General features: G+C 42.9%; 1 protein-coding gene across 5 annotated transcripts in view; it reads left to right on the plus strand.

Moving 5' to 3' along the window:
• casz1 (castor zinc finger 1) overlaps positions 1 to 12,382 on the plus strand; it is a 74,534-nt gene that overhangs the window by 39,871 nt on the left and 22,281 nt on the right. For all 5 annotated transcript variants that reach the window (XM_085442868.1, XM_085442871.1, XM_085442870.1 and 2 more), the window contains exons 2-4: positions 1,837 to 2,397; positions 7,717 to 8,617; positions 10,397 to 10,462. In XM_085442868.1, coding sequence (XP_085298994.1) covers positions 1,837 to 2,397; positions 7,717 to 8,617; positions 10,397 to 10,462 — 1,528 coding nt within the window. The remainder of the gene's footprint in view (positions 1 to 1,836; positions 2,398 to 7,716; positions 8,618 to 10,396; positions 10,463 to 12,382) is intronic.

Here is a 12,382-nt window from a genome sequence, read left to right on the forward strand (position 1 = left end):
TTTCTGAAAAAAAAGAAAGAAAAACTTTAAGATTTATATCTTCCACTTCCTAATAGTTTTTCCAGCTGATCCCCCCCCCCCCCCCCCCCCCCCCCCCCACCTTCTCAAAGTTGCTGTCTTCTTAAAGGTGACCCTTTCACCCCCCGCCTGCAATTGTCTGACACTAAATTTGTGCTGTAATGTGCCTGTGATATACGGGCCCCTCAAAACTACATAATTCCTGAAGTCATTGTTTCAGAGAGGAAGCCCGCAATGTAAATACTGTAACTGAGAAAGCATGTGTGGGTAGCACGGGGGTGCATTGTCTGGCGACGGGGGTGATCTGTAAACTCCCTCAAATTGCATATCCTCTAATGATTCCACAGCTTTGCAAAAGAAAATGAAAACAGGATTTTATGTTGCACCGATGTGATTTACATAATGCAGGCAATGGCTCACACATGATTGTGCTTGGCTTTATGGCTGAGGGAGAATGAAGAGGCTCCTACTCACTGATACAGAAAGTGAATCGAGTCTTTAAGATAGAACTTTGTTACCTCTGATATCGCGCATTTTTCTCCACTGAAACGGTGTATTCGTAAGTCAATATTGTGCATTATCTTAACAACAGTGTGGCTGAGTTAAGATTCAATACGCCATCACGCAAGAAGAAAGATCTCTGATGTGGTTCGGTCTTTAACTGTTTTTCGCTGAGCTGCAACACGCAGCACAACCCCTGGTTATTGTACCACCCTCTTTTTTTATATATATATCATAAATTCTCTTTAGTCACTGTCACCTCAGACTTTAAAAAAACAACCTCTTTGCAGATTGTCCAGAAATTGCTGCTGGGTGAATGAACTTTTGCTTGCTCTGGAAATAATGCGAAAGGTAACAGAGTGCAGTTTCTGCCCTAAAAAGGTAGCTCTGGATATGGAATGCCACATGCAGCTGTTCCTGCCTCATCACAGGACATGTTATAAAGATAGCCCCACTTGGGTTGAAATAATGCCACCCATTCCTGCCTCAAAGCACATACTATGATGTGCTATTGTTCAGAGGGGCCACGCCGGGGAGAAAAATAAAACGCTGAGACTCATTTAGATGCATAATTTCTTCTGAAGTAAAGATGTGCGAGATACAGAGACGGCGTTTTGCGCGCGTCGTTTTTCTTTTAGGAAAGAGAAAACAGGACAGTCGCTGAATCTAATCTCACTTAATAACCGGTAAGAGATCAGGGCTCTGAAAAGGCCAAAAGTGCTCAGCATTTTCACTCCACATCCTGACAGCTTTAATGCTATACAGCCCCCCCACTCAGTGGCAGGGCCACAGCCTCTTGAGGTGAGAGTGAAGATAACATTTCACAGTGTCTCTATAGCGCTGTCATGTGCTGGATTATGTAGCCGTGTATTTGCAGCTTGTACTACTGTAGGGGGTCTGATATCTATCAGCCTATGGTTTCAGCTGCTTAAGCTTGTTTTTCTCTCTCTTTTTTTTTTTTTCCAACCACATCGTGCTAAACTCTGAGCTGACCAAAGAACTGTGACTTAGAAAGATATGTACAGTATCTCTGGGTGTCCTTCCAGGCTCGAGCTGTTATTGTTAAGTGCTTTTTATGTTATTAATAGCAGCAGTCCCTGTTGTATATGTCTGTTTATTTTTCCATTGTGATCTTCAAAATCAGTACAAGTTAGTGACAGGAAAAAGCAGGTTCGAACGATGTTTCCGGTGACACTGAAAGCACGCCTGCTGCCGTTCGTTCAGAGAAAAGTAATATTACTCGAGCTGTAACACAGATAGTTGTGGTATTGAGCAACTTCGCTAACCTTCTATTTGTCTTCTTCTCGTTTCCATCAGCTGAAAGGAGTTTATGCACTGAAACGACCTCAGGAAAACCCAAGATGGCCGCCAAAAGAAAAGGTGGCCTAAAACTCAACGCTATCTGTGCCAAGCTGAGCCGCCAGGTGGTGTTCGACAGCAGCTCCCAGAATGCAGAGGGAGACCAGAGTGTAGCAGACAACAGCGAGCGCGGTAGCTCCCACTACGACGACAACGAGACCAACTTCCCCGAGAGCCTGAGCCTAAATCAGAGCCTAGAGGAGGACCAGAAGCGACGCGAGGCCATTGAGAAGTGGGTCAACGGCGAGTACGGCGATGAGCCCCCAGCTCCTGACGACGATCAGGAGCAAGAACTCAAAGTCAGCAATGACGAAGATGGCCCTCCTGAGGGCGTGTACATGGTACAGCCCAAAGGCTGCAGCGATGAGGAAGACAATGGAGAGGAGGCCGAGCCTGCGGCGGGGTCTCAAGATGGCAGTTACCCTGAAGACAAAGAAGCTGAAGACAGGCCTTCAAAAGATGACGCCTACATGCCGCCGAGTGAGGCCCAAAATCGCCAAGCACCATTCTCCTCTCCAGGTATATTTTCACTGTGTCCTTTAAGCATCCTCTTTCACACGTCGTCTTCTAAATGACCCTTTCACACACAGTACATCTCAAAGCAACACTACCTTTGGCCTTCAAAGGCTTAGACAGAGGAGAGGTGACATTGCCACATCCACATAAGCTTAAGCGTGTCCATTATTGGAAAGGGAAACTCTAGAGTTACATTATGAATAGTCAGTGACATTATTACTCTAAAGAGAGATTCAGCTGGCGGGCCAGAGGGGGGCAAAACATGAACTTAACTGTACGAAGAAATTCATAACTGGAGTAGGCTTACAACGTAAGGCATTTAGGCGTTTATGCATTCTCCCAGCAGCTGAGGGCTAAGAGCGCATGGCAGGGCCAGGCTAAGCTTCATATTACACCCAGGATTACATATTGAGTCTTTGATTTTTTTCCCTAAGCTCACTAAACTTAGCCACTGCTTCAAGCTCCTCTATTACATGGAGGAGTTTGGCTTTTTTTTTTTTTTTGTCAAATCCAAGAGATCAGTTATCAAATAAGTCAGAAATGGGGAAGTTATATTGCAGCCGCATATCACACTTAAGTGCAGTATTTTAATACCTTCCCACAAACAACAGTGGCTTCAACAGTGAATTCATTTAATAAATTTCTCAATACTGTGTGCTCTTGTAAATGACTCACAGTAAACCCTGTTTAATATTGACATGATGTTCCCTCGGTATAATTCACTGATTATCAAATAGATAAAGTTGGCAGAGACTTCACACTCTGAGGTTGAGTGCGTGTGTTAACGCCACAAACAATCTTTTAAAGAAAGTGCTGTTTGGTGTCATACACTTTGTGACCCTTGACACACACACACACATTCGGAAACGGTGGCCTTGTAATAGCAGAAGTTGAAAACACGGAGCTGTAAAAAAGATGAAAAAACAGAGCTCGGTTATATGAATAGATAAAGCATTCTTCACAGACGCCAGTAGAGGGGGGGGGGGGAAGAAGGGGGGGAAAAAAGCAATTTGCAGGTGAGACCGGTTGTTGCGGTGCACAAACAAGTCTCGTTTTGTGCGTGCTCACCTCACTTTAACAGTTTTTGTGCTTTCATCTAGGTTTAAGTATGTACCTCAGAGTCGTGTACACATGCTCCTTTTTGTCTTCATTTCTTTTTGTTTTCACCCACTGTACAGCCGTGGCTCTGGCCACACACACACACACACACACTCATTCAGAATTGGGGGCAGGGGCTTCTCAGAAAATGAAGCAGGTTTCATTTCAGAGGCAAATGAAAAAAGGCTTTGTGGTTTTAATTAGTCATTTTGTTTATTTCACGGCCATAAAAAAGCAGGTCTGTAAATATGCATTACTGTTGTATAGAAGGCCTGCACCTTTCCCTTCTCTTACTATTTTAAATCTCACAACAAAGCCGATGTTTGAAGACTGCGGGGAGAGCATTCTGCATCAGTTGCAAATCTTGTCTTTAGAGTTTTTTTTTTTTTCTTTTTTTTCTGAGTTGCTCTTTGTTGATTGTAACTAGGGCATCTATATTGCCATGTTTCTGCTCAGCTCACAATTAAAACATCCCCCCCCCCACCTTCTCTCTCTCTCCCTCTCTCCGTTTCCCTCTCTCTCGCCACTGTCTTTCAAAGGCTGATATGGAGTGCACATAATTATGCATATAAACATAGTGGCTTAATTATCTCTCACAACATCAGTGACAATGTAATTAACAAACATTGCAAGATCAATGAGAGAAACTGCGACCTTCAAAACATTTAACTCCTCACATTGAGGCATCGTGCGGATTTCCTATCAGTGCAAAACCCCAGAATACTTTTCCTAGATAATTTAGATGTCGCATTAGAGCCCTCATAAGCCAGTCAATGGAAAAAAAAAAAGTCAATGAATAAAAACTTTGAAAGCAATGACAGAGATGCTCGTAGCGATGGATCAAACAGGCTTGACCATGACTTCCATTTGCAATTCTGGGTTCACTGTAAAAGGTTATTGTTCATTTCAAGCTATTTCAAAGTCCTCTCTATTTACTGCCTGTTAATTAACTAACCCAACAGTGAGGAAGTTTGAAGCCTCATAGTTTTTCGTGCGTGCATGCGCATGTGCGTGTGTGTGTGAGAGAGAGAGAGAGACAAATTACTCCAAACAAATGCACATAATGTCATTTATTCAAAGCTGCTTTTTATTAGCTTAACAGTGTCCATTTAAACAAAACACACTTAAACTCTATGGCATGAACATAAATAGCTCTATTTAAATTATTGTACCTTATGAAAAAGCATGCTTTTCAACATGTTTGCAGATGAAACAGAAAACACTTGTTTTTCAACCTTGTGGCTTACACTATATATTTGTTGTTCGAAACTGACACCGTTCAGAAGGTATCCAGGCTCTAGATTAGTCCATATATAGCTACTAGCATGCATCTTTATCATCAGCAACACCTCTGCCTCTCAGTCCTGCGAGCACTGAAGCTATGCCACACTGATGGCCATGTTTGGTCAGCAAAAGGAGATATAATGCCCATCTGCTATCATATCTGGGAGGGAAAATGCAGCCTAATTGCCTCAAATATAGACAAGGCAGGTCTGTGTCATGTGTTGGCTTTTGTTTGCTTGAAGTGTCAAGATTAGAAACCACTTCTTTGTGGATTTTCCCAGTCCAACAAGCAAGTGCGGACAGAAATGTCAGGCGTGTTAGCGAACAGTGAAATGGATGAAGGTGAAAGAGAGAGGGGGGAGAGTATTTTATTTTTCTTTTAATTTAACGGGGGGGGCTGGAACATCTCAATCTCGATTCAACCCATACACAGTTTCCCACTCGGTGTCACATGACACGATTAAGAGGCAGCCAGATAGTGTTTGAGTAGAAACCTCATTTACATGGTGTTTTAGAAGGGTTATCTCCTGTCGGTCCCCGTCATAATCCCTTCAAGTCCAATCATTTGCCTTTCATTGATAACACGTCACGTGGCTGCGCTGATGAACAAAGAGTCTCGGCTAATTTTTTTTGGGGGGGGGGAGAAGTGGCGATAATACCATGAGGAAATATGAAAATAGGGACGTGGCGCTCTCATGACGGAAACTACTCTCTTTGCAGTAGTTACAGGTATCCTCCAAAAGGAATGGTGAACAGGCCTGAACCTCTTTATCTGAGGTGTTATGTAATATATATTTAACTCAGAAAATTATAGTAACGTGCTATTTTTGATTGTCATTCTTCAGTCACGGAAGAAGTGTAGTTAAACTTTGACTTATACTGGTGTGGGTGGCTCTGCCCTAACTTTAGAGCCAAATGGATATGCTGTGACCTGAGACGCTCTCATAGCAGTAAAATCCAACAAGTGCTAATTTAGTATATATTCAAATCCAATTTTAATATTTTTAAAGGACTCTTCACTCAGATGTGTTGAACACCTTATTTAAAAACTCAAAGGTATAGAAGAAGCTGTTGTCCTGTGCAGTGAATCTGTGTATACAGCATGTTTTTCTGCGGTTTGAGTACATGTGAAAACATGGTAGATTTGATAAAACGATCTGAGGCAAACATGTAGGCATTTCCTCACAAATACCTGATCTATTTCTCTTAAATTTTTCATGCCCCTTCGATCTGTTCGGATACTCTTTCATACTGAGCAGTGGAACAGCCCCAACACAGTGAATGGAAATTTGGGGATTATTTTACATGCTGCGCAAGAGATGTGAAAAGCAGGGCACGGCGACTGATTTAGCAATAACTGAGAAATACGAGACAAGAGCAGAAATATTTGTGTATTAATTACCTCGGCGATAGGTGATATTACCTCTGGCCAGCTCGTGTGTGCTCTGCTGATGAAAACAGCAATAAAATGTTTTTTTTTAAAAAGACTTTGGACCCTGTCCCTGTGACTGTGCCAAGCTTGAGTTAAGAAGGCCAAAGGTTTTACATGGCTCAGTTGACATTATCATCTGCATTACTAGCATATCTGTGTTCTTGCCTCCTGTGTTATATGCAAACTGGCACAGCAGCATTTTTTTTTTTAAGTTGGATCTACAAACACAAGTGTTTCCTCCTTCTCCCGTTTTTCTTTTGATTTCTGTCTCACTCGCTGCGCCATTTCCTCCCTATCCACGCTCCTCTATTTTAAGGCAGAGCTTGGTCCGTCACTGCTTTCAGGCCAAATCATCTTTGCCTTTTCCCCACTCTCTGACCCCATGCGTTAACTTGGATGAAAGTTAATGGGGCAGAATTAATCTCCACATAATGCAATTAAACTATACATCAACTATATTTCGCCCGTGTCCTTGGGGAAGTTGTCCAATTTAATGGACTCTTAAAATAAAAGTGATGTTTCAGTTTGCAAATGTGTTTTCATTTCTGAAGTTGACTTCAGTAAGACTGTTATTTTAAAATATGTTATTCCAAGTTTCATAAGGTGATGATATGAAATGCTTATAATATGAGGCTACTAATAGTGAGAATGAGTCATCAGATAAAAATTCAGGGTTAAATGCACTCATAATAAATGCACATTTCTAAGAAGTTATAAACAGATTTCTGTATATTTTGTTTAATATTTTGGATGACTTTCAGTATTTAGGTATCTTGTATGCATGATATATATACATGCTTTTTATACCTAATTTTCTAGTTCATTTTTATATCAGGAGCACAGTGATTTTAGAAAATTAGATTTCTCTGTGAGTCTGTCCTTTGGTACAGTCCCCTGCAAAATTCTGCAGGACTGGCTTATAGTGCAACCAAAACAGGAAGAGCATTGCCTCAGACTGCTTGTTTGTAGACACATAAATACACGAACATTTACAGATGCTGTAGGTTGCAGTGCAGAAGCACTTTTCCTGTTGTCAAATTTGCTATCGTTTGAAATAACCAGAAAAATAACATCCAGCTATTTTAAACATTTATTGGAAAGGAACACGTGCACTCACAGTTGATGCAGTCATGTTAATTTAGTCCTTTTGCATGACCACAATAGAGCATTATTGTTGACAGAATGTTGTTTCATTAGTTTGCATGACATAATATATTTTGCTCTTTTCCAGATTAATTCATTTGTAACTAGCAAACTTGATGAAAAAATACATTAACACATGTTTTAGCGAGCATCAGTAAGTATGAAGGGAGAGGGAATCATTTCATAGACTGATTGAGTGACCTGAATTAGACTACTGATTAAGATTTCTTGAGCAATGGGTTGACTTGTGATTAATTTCTCTGCTCGACAGATCAGTACACATTAAATATATGCTAATGGAAAAACTTTAATTATCGGAATTATACATATTACATAGGAGATCTTTTCTTGTTGTCTTTGTGCAGGAGAAGCGTCTGCCCTGCGAGACTATGCAGCCAACACCATGAATGAATTTCTGGGAATGTTCGGTTATGATGACCAGCAGGTAAGGGATGAGCTGACCAAGAAGATCAGCTTTGAAAAGCTCAAAGCTGCTACCTCAGACCCCTCATCCCTCAGCAGCGAGGAGGCCTCACGGCGTGCCCGCTTCTCCAAGTACGAAGAGTACATTCGCAAGCTAAAAGCTGGAGAGACCCTACCTTGGCCCATGCACGCTTCCCCGCCTAAACCAGACGACCTCAACTCAAAACTGGCTCAAGATAAGAGCGCTACCATGCTCCAGACCTCTGGTTGTCTACCAGGAGCCGAGGCACAGATTTACCCCTCCAGCATGGACCACAAACAGCCAGTAGCACCTCAGCTGGGTAATTCTCAGCCAGCTAATCCCTCTCACATGCAGAACATGGCCTCCCGAGCGTCCAAGTATGACTTCTTTATTCAGAAGCTGAAGATGGGCGAGAGTTTACAGCAGCAGAATGGTAATGCTTACAAGAGACCCTCAAAGTACGACCTGGAGAACATCAAGTTTCTGCTCCCCTTCAAACCCGGTGAGGGCAACCCTGACATGGGCGGTTCCATCGCCTTTAAGACTGGCAAAGTGGGTCGCCCTTCAAAATATGACATCAGAACAATTCCGAAGCTAATGCCAGGAAACCCCGAGGCCTCACTGGTGCCCAGTGTCCTTCCTACGCCACCGGGGAACCCTGCAGCTCCCGGTGTCCCCGCTGTAGGCGCACCTGGAGCCAGCATAGCGCCAGGGCTTACAGTGGACCAGGCGGGCCACATAAGTTTCAATGCCTCTGACTACCTGAAGTCCAGCTTTTCCAAGACTGACTCCATCACCACTGGCACTGTGTCCTCTGTTAAGTGAGTGTCCTCAAACTTTATAAGTTATAGAAGCTGTAAAAAGAATTTACAGAAAATGTTTATGATTCACATGATGAGATTTGTGTTTCACAGGGGAACTAAGGCAACAAATTGTATATTTCTATTTGGGAGCCTTGAGCAACACAACAGAGGACCTTCTGCACCCAATTAATTCTACAACTTTATGTCCTTAGTTAACAAAAGATGATAAAATATACAGAGTGTTGGATAAGAAATGATAGTAGTTACCCACTTGCATCTGATTTACAGTCTCCCAATTCCCTGGGAATTTGTTAAATGTGACTAAAATATTGTTTGACATATTGCATGTGTTATTTTGCACCAAAACAATCCATAACTCTGCTGAAATCTGCTAAAAACTTACATAGCCTGCCGCTGAATTTATCATTTTAAGTTTGCTGGTGGATACTGCCTTGTCTGCCTTGTACACTCTGAGTCTCTCTCAGTGGAACCCCTTTGGAGCTAATGTGAGGCTCACATACACTTAACTGCTACTGTGAGTCAGTTAGCCTCACGCAAAGGTAATTGCTACCTTCACAGCAGCCAACGGGAATGTAGTGTGAAATGGCGCATAGCGCCCAATAGATCCACGACATGATGAGTTGCGAAGGCGCATGAACTGTTTACTCGCTGTAGCACTCCGTGGAGACTGATTTAGCACAGTCATCGCAAAGTGACTGACTTCCTTCGTTTGGCTAGGGTGTAACAACTCTCCCTTTAATTACTTTGGAGCCATGACTAACCTCCCAGCGAGTCACAGGGGCCGACTCAACACTGCCTGACGAGTGCACTTTAAAGGAACCAAACGAGGGGTTTGGGGAGCTAACCTACAGTCGTGTGCTCTACCAGTAGGAAACAGCTCCCAGAGTCTGTTTGATTGGTTTTGACCTTGTCTCTAGTTAGTCAAGACCTATCAAAGACACTGTTCAAGAGCCCTCAGGCACCCCTCCCTCAGGTTTTGGCCTTTGTCAGGTTAGGGCTCAGTGAAGCTGCAGTCGTGGCTAACTGACCCAGTCTGGTGCTTGTATACAGGGAGGCGATGGGGTACTAGGGAAAATGTCTGGCAGTGTATCTTCCCCTCTGGGCCAGATTAACCTCAGGTCATCCCTGTGTGGAGCTGCTCACATGGAGCTAAATGCCACTTGCTGCGAGGGAGCAAACAGGACCAATACTGTGTTATGACTGTTATTATACAGGCATTACTGCTGCCAGCTTCATAAAGGGAATCAAAACCAACACAGGTGACAAAAAAGGACCGTTCCTTGATTTCCCGCTTTAAAATTAATTCATTTGACTCGAAACCGACGCAGCGAACGTGATCCTGCGCAGTTAAATCCTCGGTGTTGCCTTACATATTTGTTTGTGTCCAGGCTGATCGGAGACGACTTGACATCAACATTAGAGCCCGAGCCTCTAGAGAGTATCCGAAAATGCGTTTTCAGAGCTTTTTCTCCACGTGCCCATTATCCCGTTTTGCATATGAGCACTCACCAAAATACCCCCATAAAAGATTAATGTCCTTTTGCTCCTGCATTTTGCCTTTCATTGGTCGGAAGACCATGCATCAAAGTGTGTGTGCTTCCATCCTTGATTCATACTTCGCACGAAAACGCTGTTATGCCACAGGAAAATGTATATTGATAGTCCAAAGTTTGGGAGCGGCTTGTAAGTAAATATTGTGTCAGTTTGTTTTTATTAACAACAGGCAGCCCAACCTCACCATTAATCCTTTCTCCTTTGTGTTTGCTCTTGCATTAGGAATGGTCTGCCACCAGATAAACCCGCCAGCGACGACATCAACCTCTACCAGAAATATATTGCCAGGTATGCAAATCCCTCAATGTGCTGCACCAATGAAAAAAAAAACGCACTGAAAACAGAGGCAACGCTTTTTTTTATTATCCACCTATGGTGCATTTTATTCAGTGGTATGAGAATGTCTGTGTGCAGTAAATTAATTAAGAAAAGACTCAAATTTATGTGCTGAGTGGAATCTGAAGGATGAGGGGGTAATGAAAGAGAAATGGCTTGATGATAGCTTACTGGAACTGGCTGAATAAATGCTCACAGTGTGTAAAGCACTAAAACATTAAGAAGAACATAATCCTCGTGCAACTTTGTATTATTAGCTGCGACTGACGTTGAGAGGATATGAGATGAGGCCGCGTTCTTCTCGAGGTTCTGCAGTTTATTGTTGAAAACGCGAGGAAGCGACTGATCTAAAAACTCAGTCATTCACACCAAGAGAGACAAAAGCATCAGGGGAAGCGGGCGGGAGGGTGGGTATCTTATGTTTCAGTGGACACGGAACAATGTCCTCCCAATCTGGATTCATCTTGAGCCGACACTAGAAAGGTGATTATCGCTTGTTTGTTTATTCCGTTTAAAAAGAAAGAAAAACAGCATTTGAAAAGCCAAAGTGGCTTTGGCGTTAATGATTACTTCTCCAAGCCATAACATGAAGGGCACAAATCAAAGCCTTGGCACTGACAGACACGCACATACACACATCCTCTTCTGCGCGCACACATGCACACACACACACAAAACCCCTTCCTTGGACTGATTACATTTTGCAAGAAGATTTAATTAAGGAATTTTTAATGAGGCTTCTGCTGGCACTGCCAAGAACTGTTTTGATATTTGCGCTGCATAATGCATAAAATTTGTCTAAACATCTCGGCAGTTGATGCACGGGGAGGTTGCAGATAAGCCCAGATACAGTTTCAATTTCCGTGTTGGGGTTGAGAAAAAAAAAAGGGAACGCAAAGAAGAGGAGGGAGGAAAGAAAAAAAAATGGAAAAGGAGGGCTCATAAAAAGGGCAAATGTAGTACCGAGAGGGGAGGTAGAAGCAGGGGAGTGTCCTCTTTAGAGCCAAGGCTAATGAGTGCACAGTAACACTAAAAAGCAGCTTTGTAAATGCGTTTGTATCCACGTGTGTCGCGAAAGAGAGGAGGGGGGGGGGAAAGTTCATCTCTCCACCACGCTACAGTTTGATGATTTAAAGAGCTTTCGTGGTAGTGTTTAGTTGCAGTTTTCACTCTTTAAATGCTTTCATGCACCAACCATTGCCTCGGCACTTTGATCTGTGTATCTCTATTGTAACTGGAGATGCGCTGCAATCTCTGTATCGTGGCGATATTAATATTTAATCTGCTGCTGAATAGCAGAGGCCCATTAGGCCCCCTGACGCGGCAAGTGGGAATTGTCCAGAGGCAAAGTGATACAGCTGGGCACTGAGCAGAGGGGTGGGCCATAGTCTCAGGGGGATGAGGGGGGGCTTTGTGTGTTCATCGGTGTGAGCGTGCATGTGCGTGTGTGTGAAAGATATAGTATAGAAAAACATTTATAGTTTGGCCATATGTTGCCTAGTTTGTCTTCTGGTTCTGCTTTGAACTCTTTTAAAAGAGCCATCAGACCTTTCCAAAAGCCGCTGTCTTTCTCCGTCACTGTTTTCCAGCCTCACACGCACGCACGCGCTGCCAACTTAAAAACAGTAGTGGATATGCCGTTCAATTAACTTAATGAACTCAGCAAAGTGATCTGTAAATGCAGCTCTGGGATAATCCTAACAAGGAAAAAACAGAGAGAGAGATGGAAAAAATATTACTTAGCCTCCTTTTCCCCCTCTCCTCTGCACTAACAGATGGAGTTCTTGGCAGAGGCAGCGCAAATGTTTATTTGTGTGTTTTCACTGGTAATTGGAGGATTTTAACAGTCATCATCGTCAGGCTTATAATCAC

The sequence above is a fragment of the Copadichromis virginalis genome, linkage group LG20 (genome assembly GCF_057382275.1).
Source record: "Copadichromis virginalis isolate Kocher_CV1m ecotype Utaka linkage group LG20, C_Virginalis_male_GT1.1, whole genome shotgun sequence".
Lineage (NCBI taxonomy): Eukaryota > Metazoa > Chordata > Actinopteri > Cichliformes > Cichlidae > Copadichromis > Copadichromis virginalis.